The sequence below is a fragment of the Lemur catta genome, chromosome 14 (genome assembly GCF_020740605.2).
Source record: "Lemur catta isolate mLemCat1 chromosome 14, mLemCat1.pri, whole genome shotgun sequence".
Classification (NCBI taxonomy): Eukaryota; Metazoa; Chordata; class Mammalia; order Primates; family Lemuridae; genus Lemur; species Lemur catta.
The window spans coordinates 12,928,167-12,945,483 of record NC_059141.1 but is presented as its reverse complement, the minus strand read 5'-3'; the positions used below and the strand labels follow the sequence as shown (position 1 = coordinate 12,945,483).

Sequence of the window (17,317 nt, the reverse complement as noted above, 5' to 3'; positions counted from 1 at the left end):
GGGGAATGGAAGAGAAGAGGATCTGCTGTTACTTCGGTTTGAATTTAACTCCTCCATGTACTAGTTGTGAGGTGGTGGGCTAAGTTCTTAGTCTCTCATCCCTCCGTTTCCTCATCTATAAAAATGGGATAATTATATTACCTTTTAGGGTTATTATAAGGATTAAATGAGATAATGAGTAGAAAGCATTTAGAGAGGAACCTGATGCATGGTAAACTCACTGAATGATGTCTGCTATAAATATTGATGGTAATTTTTTCAGTTTGCCAATCATTTCTCCTCGTTTCCTCTTGTAATTCTGAATTGTGGTGGTTGTATTATATTCTTACACATAATTGTATCTGTTGATGATAAATAATTCTTAAAAAATTTGCCTGTTATTAAGTGAAGAAATGATTAAATCCTTTCCACGTCACCTGGTGATGTGTGGTGTTGTATGGATAAATAATGTTTGAAATTGAAGAGAAAAGTGGGCCATTGTTGTACTTTATATTTGGTCTATGTTAGCATATATTCTCCAGGCCCTCATTTTATCTGATATTCTTCTTTGTGTTAGGTTGATTTGTTATGTTTCTCTCTTCTAGATTTTATACTGCTGGGCACTAATCATCTATAAATGGTTCATTAGCTATGATGATGGCTTTTGCTTTGTTTAATAATGAATTCTGTCAAAAGACTTCATCATACCGCTTGAACATGGTTAATTGTACCATGTGCTTTTCACTCGGGCTCATATAAAATTCCAGTGAGTACTTTGAGATTGTTTTAAAACTTTATTATCTAATTGGCTAGGTTGAGGTTTTTACTAAGTTTAATACTTTGTGAAAAAAAGTCTCTCTTTTCCATCCCCTTTTCAGAATTTTTTAGTTGCATGACAAGTTCAACTGACTGGAGTGATAGGAGCCCTCATATTATGCTAAACAAATGTATACTCTTTTCAATTTCACATAACATAAGCCAGGAAATTACGACCCAAATATGTAGCTATTATAAAAACCTAGCTTTCAGAATAGAGTGTCATAATATTTTTTTCTTTAATTTGTAGTGGTTGGAATTGGAAGGGGAACAAAAATGTTGACCAGTATGTTGTCAGGGTCCAAGGTAAGAATACTGGAATAGTTCTACTTTTCTTTAATGTTTTCTTAATGACCTGCATGTTTTGGATTTTTATCAATTAAAAAATAAACTAACTGAGTTAATTGCATGAATGAGTGTCATTCCTGAGTATTAATCACTGTGTCTGTAAACATGGTATCTGAGATTCAAAATATTGAGACTGTAAATTGGAAATTCTTAGTTGAGAAACAAAGAAGCAAAAAATCTGTGGTGCCCATAATTTTAAGAACTTATGTTTAGATTTTTAAAATATATTTCTTAAAGGGAACTTAGAGGTCATAAATTCTAGTGGCAGATTTTTTTAAACCTTGGAATTTTTATAGAAACAATAGCATTTTGTAAACCATATACTTTTCAGCAAAAATATGCTTTGTTCAGTGACTACAAAATGTTTATTAAGGAACAGAATGGGGCCTCTTTAAGATGTTAAATTATATTGTTCATCTGAGATAGTAGCTTCCAAAAGCACCTTTTCAGGCGCTTGATAGAGAGAGGAGGGGTTGTTTGGAGGCAGGAGAGGCTGGAAACCTGTGGACTGCTTCAGGCGTTAGGCATGGTAGAAGGAGCACTGAAACAAAAGTCAAGGTGTCAGAGTGGTTCACCTCCCTGGGCCTCTCAGTTTTTCCTCAGGAAAAATGATTAGGGTCTCTTCCAGCTCTAGAAGAGTTAATATCTGTATTCTAATTAGCAATTAGGTGCTTGTTATAATAGCTGGGTGTAAGGGCCAGTGAAAATGCACATGGAAGGAAGATTAATATGACAGGAGGTGGAGAAAATTTCATTAAGTTCCTGGACTAGACTTTTTATTTGTTTTAAAACCCTTGCTCTAAATGTGATGTAAGTATTTGATAAAGTGATTTCTCTAAATTGTTTCTTTAAAAACAAAAATCTGTGGTCAAAGATCGTTTAAAAAGATTTCCAGTTCATTGTAGACTGATTGACTTTTGTAATATATAATTAAAATGTTATAGCAATGTAGAATTGCTAAATAAGTTTCTATGTAACCTCGTCTTCTGAACTTATCTCATTATAAACACTGGCCTATGGACCATACTTTAAGTGGCACTGGTCTAAGTAAGCTTTTCTTAAAATAAAAGGCCCTGGAGAACATATTGCCTGTGATATCCCATTTTAGTTATCAACTGGCATAAAAATCTGTGCCATTCAGTTGGAAGGGATCTCAGTGCCTTAGATAAATGAAAAATTTCAGTGTGGCTTGCTCTGCAATCTTTATAATATTGCTGTTGAAAAAAAAATTACAGGATATAAAAATTGTGTTAGAATGGAGGCGTTTGAGAGTTTCCTAGTAAATTTGTACATTGTGCTTAAATACTGACATAGTTTAGAATCTGTTTCTGATACAGATTTTTGTCAGTTACTTAATATTTGTTTCTTAACTCCAAAATATGAGCAGTGATTAATGTGGGATTATGGATGATTTTCATTTTCTTTTTCCACAACATTTGGTATTTTCTAAAATCTTTATAACAAACAAGTCATTTTTATGTTAATAATAGAAAAAGATATGTTTACATTAAGGAATTTGTTTGAGTTTTTTCCCCAAGATAAAATATGTTGAGTTCATTGAAATATTCATTATTTGCCCCTTCCCCTAAAACCACAAACACAACACACTATATATAATTTTAATATATTATTGAAAAGTTTTATTAATACTTGTAAATTCTAGGCTTATTTTTAGAAATATTATGAATGAAAATGTAAATGCATCATTGGCTCTGGTGTTTTACTTGTCACAAACCATTTCACTGTCAGCTAGCAAAGCTAAATGTCGTACGGTGAAATCATTGATCCTCAGATAACTGTAACATAAATAGCATATCCCAGGTACATCTTGTTACAGAAACCTAGTTCCTGGGTGTTTCACATTTCAAAAATAGGCATCATTGTCTTGTTAGCTATTTATATTTCTTACACTTTTAATTTTATATTATGTATTTGTTGAAAGAATTAAATCATTAAAGTTTAGCTTTAAGTATGTTGAAGATTACATTTTTATCAAAAATATTTTAAAAATGTTAATGAGTATTTTTCAGAAAGTATTTTTTTTAACACTAGAAGGAATCTTAGAGATCATTTTAAACAGTGATTTTCAATATTTTTTTGACCAAGACCCATAGTAAGAAATTTATTTTATATCATAATCCTGTATAAACATACTTGTATAAAAAGCAAAAATTTCATCAGACAACTTCAACTCTATATATGATATATCCTTGATATTTTTCCTTCTATTTCATTAAAATAATCGGTGGCTGCAGCCTCTTAACTGGGCTCAGACCTGATGTTTATTACTCTTTCTCCACTTCTATTTTTGCAGATTTAGTTGCATCACAGTGGTACTCGAAAAATTAAACTTGTAGTTGGTGTAGGGTGGAGTCACCTCAAAAGAGTAGCAATATTTAGTTCTAGGATGGCAGATATGCAGTGTTCAGGTTACATCCATATTACAATACACCTTTCCATCACTAGTCAGTCCTGATTTGAGACTACTCAGTTGCTAATTGAACATGGCCTAACATTCTTTCCTGCTGAATCAAGAAACATCTTTAGAATCCTGTTCAACATCTTGCCACTTCATACAACCACTATCAATTAGTGGTGGAGTGCTGGCCTTTTAAATAAAATATTTAGGCCAGTGGTCCCAAACTTTTTTGGTACCAGGGACCAGTTTCATGGAAGAGAATTTTTCCATGGACTGGGGGAGGGGGGGTGGGGGGTATGGTGGAGCTCAGGTGGTGATGCTTCATCCCACCCCCCAGCCAGCCTGGGGTTGGGGACTACAGCTTTAGGCCATCAGATTGTTTTATTTCTATCTGTGAAAACCAGACACTATTCAGATCACCCAGCTCTTTTTTTATGTCCCCTCACATTCAGATTAGGATAAGAGTTAAGAAAAGAACCACTCCCCTAACTGTTCTTAGTTATCTTCCTCTCTCGCCTGGTAGTAAGCTTTGTTCTGCCAATAATCATGTTTCTCCTGTCATTTTGTTTTTCACTGCATGGTCTTTTGGGATTATGTGTACAGTATGTGTAAAAAGTATGTAAGTTTTCTATATAGTGCCTTGCATACAGAAATTGCTCAACAAATAATGTTATTACTATTCCTGAGTGTTCTACCTGTCCCCAAATCTCTTTCTCCCAAGTTCCAGGCCTATTGGAGCTTTCTAACCACATGCCCCCATCACCTGAAATTAATTTTCCACAGACAAGTTCTTTTGGAAATCTTGAATACAGTTAATTTCCTTTCTTTCATTCCTATCTGTAATTTCTGATGATAATAGGCAAAATATCACACTAATCAAAGAGAAAACATGGTAGTTCTTTAAGAGAGAGAAGAGAGAGTTGTTTCTCTGGACGTTAAAGTCAGAGAAATTCCTTACAGGGATATTGAATGACAGATGGTGGTTCTGAAAAATAGCTTTACAACAGATGTAGAAGTGGATCAACATAAAATATAACTTAGGTAAAATGATTCTGAGAGGTTAGACTAATATGTTCCTTTGGTCTAAATTAATCTGAGTATAGAATGTAGATTACCTAGAACAGAGTGGTATAATTATTTCATTACATATTACAATGTAATAATAGAAATAAAGTGCACAATAAATATAACCCATTTGAATCATACCAAAACCATCCTCCCCTTTCCCGGTCCATGGAAAAATTGTCTTCCATGAAAACGGTCTCTGGTGCCAAAAAGGTTGGGGACTGCTGACCTAGAGGAAGGCAGTAGTCCCCCTACTATAGTCCCTAAATTATACTTTCTTTGAGCCATTCAGCAAAAGTTGGATAGCAGATGTCGTACTTTGAAGTAACACACTTTGATGAGGTTTTGGAGTGCTATCTTTATTAGTTTCTATGTTACTGATTAAAGTTGGTTACTTGGTAAATGTTTTAGAAACCAGATGAACAGATGGAATGGTTGATGTCCTATCATGAAAACTTGAAGAATCTAACTAGCATTGTCCAGATATAAGGCTGCCCACATACCTGTGTGGCAGTAAACTGCAGTGGTACCCTCAGGCAAAGCCAGCATTTCCTCAGAAAGCAACTTTGTATCTCCCTCTAGCAACTGAACAAGTGTTGTCATTGGGGTATACAAAGTTTCCCAACCTGGATGTGGTCAAAGGTTAGTAACTTTCCCCAAGAACACAATAGCATTTTTAGGTTAACCAGTTGTGAAACTCTGACGTGAAGGAATGCTCCTATGCCACTCTTTAAGATTTCAGTTTTCTCCAGAGGCTAGTCCAATTTGTACCTTTTCTATATACTCTATTAATATTTACATATTTTATAAGTATTACATTGAAAATTTTGAAGGCTTATACTTGTGAACTGTAAAGAGTTATTCCTTAATGAAGACATTCAAAACCACATGTTTTTGGCTTGGTAGGTTTTTAAAAATATTCTTATCCTAAATAGTATCATTTTGTTTGCTTGTCTGTGAAACTTTGAATCACGAGCTTTCAAAATCAAATCTCAGAAAAAACAGTTGCTTAGTTGAGATAGAAATGATTATATATACTTCTGTAATAGAAACATTTTCCTTTCTCCTGAAAAGTACAAAAGTGGATTTGCTCCTAGAAACGTCTAGCTAATATCTGCTGTGGGGTTCGGGAAGCTTGAAGATGAGTAAAGTAGGTAGTAGAGTGGTATCAGTGAGAAACCACATGTCTCAAAGAGCCTACACGTCAATGGAAAATTCTATAGGACTCCATTTGTTTTGTTGTAGTGGAATTATGTTGTAATGAATATAGTAACAGAATTTGCAATTCCCAGTTATACATCCTGGAGAATAAACAACTCTAAAACCCAGTCTCTGTGTAGAATTTAGGCCAGTGAAAAGAAGTACTTTAGACCCATAAGATGAAATGGTAGGGCTGAATGTATAAATGTCCATGTCTTTTTTCTTCTTTCCCATGTTTTTTTGGTGGCAAGGCTTTTTTTCAGCTGAAGGCTTAACTGTCTTGGGTGGGTTTTACTAAGAGGTTGGTGGATAATTGCATAGAATTGAAGAATAATTAACAATGGATGCCAGGACAAGGGAAAAGTAGGAAACAGCTAAGATTTAAATTGTCAGTTTACAACAGGCTGTGGTCTGACTCCTGAGGCTCTTTCAGGGTCCATTGAAATCAAAACTGTTTTCATAGTTTTGCCTTTTTTATTTGCAGTCTCACAAATACGCAGAGCTTTTCATAGGTTACCAGATGTGCAGTGATATCATTGCTCTGATGGTTAATGGAATGTGTGCATGGGTATTAGTGTTTTAAACATTTTTCAGCTTTAATTTCTAATACAGTATGTATATATACACATATATATAAACACATACACACACACATACATACATGCACTCTGTATTTTTAAAAAGTTTGTGCCAGGGTTTCTCAGTGAGTTTTAAGTGTGTATAGGAGTTCTGATACCAAAATGTTTGAGAACTGTTGATTTAGATATTGTCTCCCCTAAAAAGAATCCAGCATGTAGCTAGACACAGCATAACTGCAGAACCTGAAATGGTTTGAAATTTAGCAGATACAATCTAGATGTCCAAACCTATAGTGAAATGTGAAGAATTGCAACCCTAGGAACTTCTCCAGCATGTGTATAATTCTGTCAACTTTTTATTAAGCTGCTACTGTGTCTCCATCTAGTAAGGAACACAATGGAACAACAATGCAAAATTCCAGCTAACAGAGTTTATATTTGGAAAGGTAAGGATCAATAAAATATACTTGAAAAACAGTGAACATCTATAGATAATCATGTGCTAAGCAGTGTGGTGTGAGAGCTCAGTAAGTTGAACCAGACATGTCTGTTACCATCGTTATACTCAGTCCCCTCCACAGTAGTTGTCTTTATGATGCCTTACCCTGTTACACTGTAACCTCCCAGAGTCAGGGGACTCTCTAGTATGTGTCTGTGTATCTCTTACAAGCACCTAGGAGAATACTTTGTTCATTCATGGTCCTTAGGAAACATGATTGAATTTATGGATTTGATATAGGCCTTCATTCTTTTTATGTATAAAATTTGTATTGAGTAGCTGTGGAGGTGGAGGATTGGGAGATGGGATGGATTAACAGGTTGACTGGGAGTTGGAAAGGATTAACAAGGTGGCTTTGAAAGATGAATGCAGTTTGATCCTTAGAGAAGAGAGGGAGCTCAAGGCTAGGGAAGTAGCATGTCCCAGGCATAGGACACCCAGAGTCCAGAGACTAGAATTGACATCGCATAACTGGAAAACATGTTAAGGCTCCTGGTTCAAACTTGTTACATAGCAGAATAGGACAGATACATTCAAGGCACAATATACAGGATTGCACTGTGTTTTTCTTATGCAACTAGACAGACTCTTAAGGCAAAAATTATAGAGAATATTTTGATGCTTTACTGTTCCTTTTGAGAACTAACTCTGACCACTGTTACTGTGAATCATGCTGTATCTTCTCTTCTTTTTTTTTTTTTTTTACTTTTTCTTTTTTGAGGCAGAATCTCACTGTCACCCCAGGTAGAGTGCAGTGGTGTCATCATAGCTCACTGCAACCTCAAACTCATGGGCTCAAGTGATCCTCCTACCTCAGCCTCCTGGGTAGCTGGGACTATAGGCATGTACCACCACACCTGGCTAATTTTTCTATTTTTTGTAGAGACGGGGTCTTGCTCTTGCTCAGGCTGGTCTCGAACTCCTGACCTCAAGCGATCCACCTGCCTTGGCCTCCCAGAGTGCTAAGATTACAAGTGTGAGCCACTGTACCCAGCCTTGCATCTTCTTTTCTTTAAAAATAATAAAAATATTGCAATCTGTTGTTTACCAGGGCTAGATACTATTGCTCTAAATTCTTTGCTGCTTCTCCTGAGGTACTATTATTTTCCCCATTTTTAAGATAAGGAAATGAAGCTCTAGCAGGAAAGACTAACTTAATGTACTTTACCAGCTGTGGTGAAGTCAGAGTTCAGATTCAGCCAGCTGGGCTCTGGGCCTGTGCTCTTACCATTTAGCTTGCTGTGTCTCTCCCCATGGTTTGCTTAATCAAGGTTGATTGTTCCAAAATATAGAAGCAGGAATGGGGTATCTCAGGTAATGAGACTGAATATTTAGTTACAAGAAACTAATTTTTGTCAACACTTACAAAACTTAAAAGAAATTAATTCAAATGCATTAGAGCATTCCCCTCTGTATTGTATTTATGGAAAAAAAAATTCTGAGCTGTATAATATGAAGTTGATTTCCTTGAAGACCCTTAGGCTGCTATAAAATGTCTGCATGTTTATGGGATTTTGAAGTTTTAATATTTTCCTCATTTTTGTCTTGGGTCCCTTCACTAGAATTATAAGTTTGTCATTAATAAGCTTATATTTCTACCAAGTGCTTTGAGCTTTCTCCTTTAAAAACACTCACATAAATACAGGTTATTTTCAGTGGGAAATATAGTCCTTGCACTTTTCTCACTAATTCATGTGATATTCCAAATAAAATTTGAAGTTGACCAAAAGAGAGTAGTGAAAAGAATATGTACTACAAATGTGCCCTAAGATGAGAAGTAAGACAATACTCAGTTAAATAATAATGATCAAATTCTTTGCTTGTGAATAGTGATCGGTTTAGAGGTGACTTTTTTCTTTTCAGAGAGCTTAAATATCAATTTTTCTTTATTAAGAAAACACATGTAATAGTTATAGGCATCACCTCTGCTATACTAGTTTTGCTCATTTTCTACATATTTAGCTTTTGCTAAGATTTGCCTTTTTTTTTGAGACAGAGTCTTGCTCTGTCATCTGGGTTAGAGTGCCATGGCATCAGTCTAGCTCACAGCAACCTCAAACTCTTGGGCTGAAGCGATTTTCCTGCCTCAGCCTCCCAAGTATCTGGGCGCTTGGCACCACACTCAGCTAATTTTTCTCTTTTTAATAGAGACAAGGTCTCGGTCTTGCTCAGGCTGGCCTTTAACTCCTGACCTCAAGTGATCCTCCAACCTCTGCCTCCCAGAGTGCTAGGATTACAGGCGTGAGCCACCAGGCCCGGCCAAGATTTGTCTTTGTATTTCATATAAGAAGTAATACATCAGCTTACTTAAAATTAATTTTAATTGTATGTGCAGAAAAATTATTGAATCTTGTGATGGCCATGTCAGGACTTATTGTATCGTTCTTTCTACTCATGGATATATTTGAAAAATTTCCTTAAAAAACAAACTGCCCAGTAAGTGGTTTTAGAAATTTATTTGCAATAGCAGTAGTCATAATTATCAATAAAATCATGTTTTTCTTTCTCATGTTGGCTAGTGTGGGAAGTTTTTTGTGAATATTCCTCAGTTTACACAAATGCTTCCCACCTATCAAAACCAAACTAACAAAACAGTTGCAGTCTGTTATTTTTGCCTTCATTTTGTATCGACTTGATAGTATTAGTAAAATTCTGTACATGCATAGGTTTTTCTTTACCTTATGCCCATTTTTCTCCCTCGTTTCTCTTCCCCTAGAGGTATACTGCCATTGGAGAACTGGGCAAAGCTACCGACACACTAGATTCTACGGGGAAAGTAACAGAAGAAAAACCTTACGGTATGAAGTTCATCTTATATAGTCCTCCTTTTTAACAGTTAAAGAAAGTTTCTGAGAATGCAAAATTTTAAAATAAATCTCTTACCTGATATTTCCAGTGATTTCAGTTCTCAGTACATTTCTTTAGGATAAGAAGATTGGAAATTGTTTATCACATTTTTGCTTATTTGATATGTTTATGAATAAAGATTTATCGTGATTGCCTCTTTTCCTATAATGAATTGTTTTAATGGTTAGCATTATTCTTCCAAATAACTCCCTTACCAAAAACATTTATAGCTAGAGTTTAGGTTATTTTCCCTAGTAAGGGAGGAACAAAGCAGAGATACTCTCATGTTAGATTTTACCTGTTTTGTCTTTAAAAACAACAACAACAATTATTTGCCATCTGTTGAAATAAATGTGCCAGGTTTAATACTTTAAAACTAATCATGTTTCTGCTTTTGGAGTATGTAAAAAGATGCCAGAGGAAAGCTATTTGTCTGGAAGTAAAGCGGAACTGACTGGTGCCCACCTTAATATTTCTCCCATTCCTTCTTTTACTACTTTAAGAAAGGATAGATAAATGAAATGGTCTCACAGTGCTTATGCTATTTCTAATGCAGTAGTTGCAGATTTGTAAGTCAGTTCACCTGTATTATTATGTCGCTAATTATGAATTTTTTGTAGACTTTCTGTTTTTTTCCTCTGTGTTTAATGTTATCTCTTAATTTAGTTGTAGGCAGTCTAGCCTCTGCCCATCCCCCAGCCCCTATTTTTGTGTTGATTGTGCTTATCATATATTACATATTGCCCCAGTAGTGAGCCCAACCTTTTCTTGTTCATAGTAGCTTTACTTATTCTATTAACAGTTATGTGTAGCTTACTATCTTGCTCAGTTAATTAACATAATGAAAAGAAAAATTGCAGATTTATTTCAAGTCCTTTTAAAAATAGATGTTGAAGGCTTTTTAGATTAAAGAGGCATAAGGCCATAGGAGGATATCAGAGATTTCCAGAGTATACTATAGCTGTGGTCCCCAAACCCCTGACCACAGCCCAGTACTGGTCCATGGCCTGTTAGGAACCTGGCCGCCCAGCAGGAGGTGAGCGGTAGGTGAGCTAGTGAAGCTTCATTTGTATTTACAGCCACTCCCCATCGCATGCATCACCGCCTGAGCTCCACCTCCTGTCACATCAGCGGCGGCATTAGATTCTGCATTATGATGAGTTGTATAATTATTTCATTATATGTTACAATGTAACTACATTTATTTCATTATATGTTACAATGTAATAATAATAGAAATAAAGTGCACAATAAGTGTAATGCGCTTGAATCATTCCGAAACCATCCCCCACCCAGTTCATGGAAAAATTGTTTTCCATGAAACCGGTCCCTGGTGCCAAAAAGGTTGGAGACCGCCGTACTATAGTCATTACACATATAATTAAGTCTCCTGCACCTCTGTCTCCATTTGCCAAAGCATAGTAAGGAGAATGATTGATACTCAGAATAATGGTTCTAGGATAATGTAATTAAGGATGGGATGCAACTTGGTGAAGTGTAAAGAGCACTAGAGTAAGCAAACCTGGATTTAATTTCTAGCTTTACCCTTTTGTAGTGTGTATCATATATTTGAAAATGTCTCAATCTCTATGTTTCGGTTTTTTCATCTCCAAAATGGTGATAATGATACCAACCTTGTAGTAGTAGGAGGACTGATTGGAAGAGAATGGATATAGAGGTCTCATAGATAAGTCATGGGGTTCTTAGTGGTCCCATCAGAGATGATAGTAACTTGGACCAGGGTGATAGTGGTAGAGAGAGAACTTTTCAGATTAGAACGATGGTTAGGAAGTGAAATTGGTGAGACTTGCAGATTGACTGCATGAGGATAATGAGGAAGTTGTAAACCATATAAATCACTGTGAACGCCACAGGTACAAATGCAAAGTGATATAGGTGTGTTGTGTTAATGACTTAGTACTGGAAATTCAGTGTGTGCAAAACTGGCCATACTGCCTGTTTAAATGAAAATAGAGTTAAGTTCTAGCCTCAGGTAATTATTAATATAAACAGGCTTTTCACGTACCTATCTGGCAGACATCCAGAAGTCAGGCAGGACACAGGGAATTCTTCCCTGGGGTCCGTGATCCTGCATGTCTGGCATTCCCGGTCTCACCCATGAAAGGCCACTGGAGCTGCCACCTCACACAGTTATTGTAACAACCAAAAATGCAGTTCTTAATTGACCTGTCATGAACAACTGACATTTGGATAAAGTAACTAAGGCAATATACAGGCCATGACAAATGAATGTTCTTAAGACATTTTGTCCTATCTAGACAAGTATTATTATACTTGTCCTATGTTGATCCCTTAAGCTATGGGGCTGAAACCATGTCTTTTTTGATCGTCACTGTATTTTTGGTGTAATGTGTGGCATACAGAATAAAATATTCAACATATGAATAAATAAAGCAGGCAATAGAGACATTCTCAGATAAGACTGCAGGTAAGTTCCAGGAAAGGCAAAGTATCTTCCTACCTTCTGCTGTTCTTTTCTCATCCGCATGTAGGTATTAAATCTATGCCTAGTACTATGGCTAGTGTCTCCGAGGACACACAGCTTCAATGTGCTCATCAATGAGTTTTCCACTGAGCTCAGGACACTAGGACCTTGGGTAGATGTGGGCCAAAGTCCCACATCTGGGACCCCTGGGCGGGGGGGCTTAATTGTTCCTACGTTGGGAATATTTTCTGTCCCTCCTGTGCCTTATTGTGAGGCAAGCAATGTAAAAGGAAAGTAGAATCTCATGCTAAAATCCTCTGTTCTAAACACCACACCTTAGTCTTGTGACAGGATGTTACCAAGGTCTTCTCGAATGGATATAGCTGATTTTGTATCTGATGGGAGTGGTTCCCCCTAGACTGTGTGTGGTTTGGCTGCCCGCACTTCACAGGCTTATCCTGGAGGAAGCTGAAGAGTTGAATTGGGTCTCAGTTGTGATTTAAATAAGTAGGGGACACACTATATTAAGGCTAGTGTGTAGCTGAGTAACAATCTTATGGTGCTATTTGTATTTAAACATTGTATAATAAAGTATTACACAAATAAAGAAAAGTGAACAAAAAATAAATTTGCAGCTCAATGAATTATCACAAAGCAAACTCCATGCAGCTACCACCCCTAGTCAAGATATAGAAGATTCCTAGAGAAAGACCTTAGGCACCATTCCAGTCACTAACACATCCTTGTTTTCCAAAGATAGCTACTATTCTAAAACGATGGTATAATTTTGCCTATTTTTGAACTTTATATAAATGTATTTAAACAGTATGTATCCTTTTTTGTCTAAATTCTTCTGCTTGTATTTGTGAGATTCATCTGTGTTGTTACATCTATCAGTATTTTGGACTTTTTTATTGCTGTGTAATATGCCACTGTGTGAATACACCACCACACACGTGTGTATTAATACATACATACGTATGTATACACCCACGCCCTCTTCTGTTCTTCCGGCATTTGGGTTGTTTCCAGTTTGGGGCTTTATGACTAAATCTGCTATGTATATTTTGTACTTTTGGTAGACACATATACTCACTTGTTCGGGTCTCTTGCCCATTTTTTTTTTCTTTCCCTATTGATTTCCCTTTTTCTTACTGATTTGTATGAGTTATTTGTATACTCTGGATATGTGCTTATCTTTTGGTTATGTATGTAGCAGATATTTTCTCCTACTTTGTGGCTTGCCTTTTTCCTCTCTTAATTTTGTCTTTTGGAAAATAGAAGTTCTTAGTTTTAATTTTGTCTGGTTTATCATGTCTTTTCCTTTATGGGTGGTCCTTTTGGCATTCTGTTTAAGAAAACTTTTTCTACCACAAAGACATGAAGATATTTTTCTATGTTCTAGAAACTTTTATTTCTTTGCTTTTCACATTACATCTACAATTCACCATTTTTTCCCTACATTGATAGCTAGTTGGCACTCAGCACTTTTAAACTCCAATACTCTGCATTGCCTCCTTTGTCATAAATCAAGCACCATTTAGGCCTGGGCTTGTTTGGAATCTATTTTTCTACATTGGTCAGTTTCTCTCTTTGTGCTAATACCAAACTATCTTAATTGCTGGAGTTTTAGACTGAATCTTGATATCTGGAAGAGCAAGTCATCCTACCTTATTCTTATAGATTTTTTTCTGTAGTTTTTTAATAGCTTTCTTGTCAAAGTAAAGAAATTGCCTTGTATTCCTAATTTGCTGAGTTCTGGGTTTTTGTTGGTTTTTTTTTTTTTTTTTTTGCTTTTTTCCCTAAATCATGAGAAGGTACTGGACTTTATCAGGTAGTTTCTGCATCTATTGATTTTTCTTATTCAAACATTAAACTAACTTTACATTTCTGGAATAAACCCAACTTGGTTGTGATGTATTATCCTTTATAAAAATTATTAGATTTGATTTGCTAATATTTAGTTTAGGAGTTTCGTATTTGTATTGATGAGTAAGATTACTCTGTATTTTTCTTTTTTCTTAATGCCTTTGACTGGTTTTGATATCAAAGTTATGCTGACCTCATACAATGAGTTGAGGAATATTCTCATTTCCTCTGTTCTCTGGAAGAATTTATGTCAGATTGACATTATTTCTTTTTCTAATGTTTGGTAGAATTTACTGGTAGGCATCTGTTTTGGAGTTTTCTTTGTTAGGAAGTTTTTAAATTATGGATTGAGGTTTTTTTTTTTTTTTAAATTTCTTTTATCATTCTAGATAATTTTTCCCATAGAGATACAATAGTATTTCTGATAGTTCTGATAGTTCATTGCTAGTGTATAGAAATGGTGTTGAATTTTGTATATTGATCTTTTGTTTTACAGCTTTACTAAACGCACTTATTTCTAGTTGCTTTTGTATAGATTTTCTGTTGGGGCGGGTCTAAAGTAGACTTTTTTCCAGGTCTAGATTGCCCTACTCCTAAGGCATGGCTTTTCTGGGGTCTCTATCGAATGTCCTGGGTGTTTAGCAAGTTTCTTCATTCTTGGTGGTTGAAATTGAGACAACTTCCAGCCTTGTAAGAGCTTTACTAGTAGTTCTTTGGTTAATTTTATCAAAACTCTCTCTATATGTGTGCAGCTTAGAATTTAGCCAGAGTCTCAAGGTAGACATCTCTTGTCTGTGTAATTCCCCCAAATTCCAGCTGCTACTTCTTCCTCAAACTCTGATCTCTGTTCAGGGGATCACTGTGCTGTGTCTGGGATTCCCCTCTCTGCCCCACAGTTAAGAAAGCACTGCAGGTGATTGTGGGGCTTTTCCTGCTTGTTTCCATTCTCTCAGGAATTGCAGTCCTTGCTGCCTGTTGTCTGCCTAAAAACAGTTCTTTGATATATTTTCTCCAGTTTAGCAGCTATTTATGGCAGCAGGACTTGCCCAATAACAGTCACTCTGTCGTAGTCGAATATGGTACTCTACCATGGTGTGTTTAGCTTCGTATTTGAGTTAAGTACCAGCCATCCTATTGTAAGTTCACTGGAATAGTCAATAAATTTTAAGCAAATAATGATGTATGACATAATCTTGTATATATTAATTTTATGAGAATGACTTTAAAAAATTAATCTCAAATGAATGCTGTCATATTGATGGTTTATTAATTTACTAAACAAAAAATAATTACCCAAGTCATACTTATCTTCCTTTACCAAATGTACTTTTTCTGACTAGTGATTGGGTATACTTGCTGTGGTGATTCCATTTCTTTTTAAATACTTTGGAGGTAGCGTCTTTATTATATGATAGGGATAATTATTAATTGGATTTGACTAATACCATGTTTTAGATATAGCCAGCTTACACTACATACTTATGTACCACAGCTTAGCTTTTATTATAAAGTAACTTGCTGTGTAGGCTTTCTGTAGAGTGAGTCAAATATCAGATGAATGATTGGCCTAGGTGACTTTTAAATGCCCTTCAACCTTGAGATTCTATTATTCTTCAGCAAATTAAATTCAGCAAAAATGTCTTGAGTGCCATCTTAATAGGGTTTGTTATAGAAGAAAAATTGTCTTTGCCTTTGAGAAGCTTAGAATTTCATTGATGAGATAATATCTACATATATAAAAACAGAGAGTAGTTAAAAATTCTGTGTGATTAATTGCAGAATGAACAGCCTGAGATGTTCAGTCAGAGAAAGAGACAACATAGCAGAAGTAGAATGAGAGAGAACACATCTAGTCATCTTGTGTGTGGGAATATCAGTGAAAGAGAGGCCTGGAAGCAGTACAAAGGAATACACATTTGCAGGAATGTCAGTAAAGAGATCAGCCTTGCAGAAGTAGAAAGCTGTTTGATCTCGTTTTAAAAATCTGTGGCAAAGTTATGAACTATTGTAGTTTCATCAACAATAGTATTTCTTTTAGCAAGTGCCAGCATGGTGATAGCATTGGCTATCTAGATTTGGAAATCTTATATTTGCATAACTAAGGTGCCACCAGTAATTATGTCTTAATGTTGCAGCAGAGTAAAAATTTTTCGTGGAAAAATCCTCCTCTGTATCATGAGATATATCTGTTTGAGAAACAGTATGAATAGAACAACCATCTAAGATCTGCCTTTTTGGAGCTGCTGATTGTTGGAGAAATTCTTTTGAGTTCTGTAGCTCTTCTCTATCTGTTTGAGTCTAGTATAGATTCTAGTCTTTGTGTTTAGCTTTTAAGGGTCAAGGTCATTCTGAGATTAAGACTGTCTTGCTGAGTTGATATTGAAATCTGGACACAGTATTCCATGCTGTCTTTTAATTTTTATTCTTGTATTGAAACAGTGATTCAAACACACTAGTTTTTATTTAATATTGTTCAAATAAAATAAAATGTAACATGCATATACCAGAATAAAAAGTTTAGATAAATTTCCTACAAAATGGTAAAAGCACTGAATTTTCTTTCCATTGACTAGGACCTAAACAGATTATAGAATATTTCTATGACTTGATTTATAATTGAATATGAAATAGGTATAAAGACTCATCTGTAAATATAAAAATTATACATATTAAATTTCAGTGTGCCATACTTTTCAGTTTTTTAGATTAGCGAGCTATAATATTGCATCATTTTGTTTGAGGGAGTATAGAACAAAAGCTGAAAATATGACTAAGTGACAGATATTAAAAGCATTATGTGTATGTCTTCATTCAAATTTTCTAAAATCATTGTTTCAAAAATGCCTTTACTAGGCATGCGAAAATCCTTGCTATGTGTTCTTTTTTTGCACTGGCTTATTTTTGAGGCTGACTGAGAGTGTTCCTTTAAAAGAAGAGAAATTTCAAGAGCAGAGAAGGGAGGGGGGTGAGACAGATAAATATATCTTTACTTGCGGACAGAGTTGAATGTGTGTAAGATTTATGCCAGAACATAGAATAGTTTTGAAGTCTTATTGAGTAAAACTTAAAATGTGGATACTACTTGATAATCTTTAGTACCACCTTAAGTTATTTACAATATTTGATGCCTAGAGAAACTTAAAAAAGAGCTATGGGAATTATTTTTCAGCTTACCTTCTGATCACCTGATTATTGATCACTACAGGACCATTTCTGTAGCTAATGTGGCATTTTCCTCAGGTCGTCGAAAG

At 35.4% G+C, this 17,317-nt stretch overlaps 1 protein-coding gene across 1 annotated transcript in view; it reads left to right on the top strand.

The window, feature by feature from the left end:
- Window positions 1–17,317, top strand: part of TRUB1 (TruB pseudouridine synthase family member 1) — a 34,911-nt gene that overhangs the window by 9,990 nt on the left and 7,604 nt on the right. Inside the window, exons 3-4 of the mRNA XM_045568071.1 lie at window positions 1,046–1,101; window positions 9,621–9,702. Of these exons, the coding sequence (XP_045424027.1) occupies window positions 1,046–1,101; window positions 9,621–9,702 (138 nt within the window). The remainder of the gene's footprint in view (window positions 1–1,045; window positions 1,102–9,620; window positions 9,703–17,317) is intronic.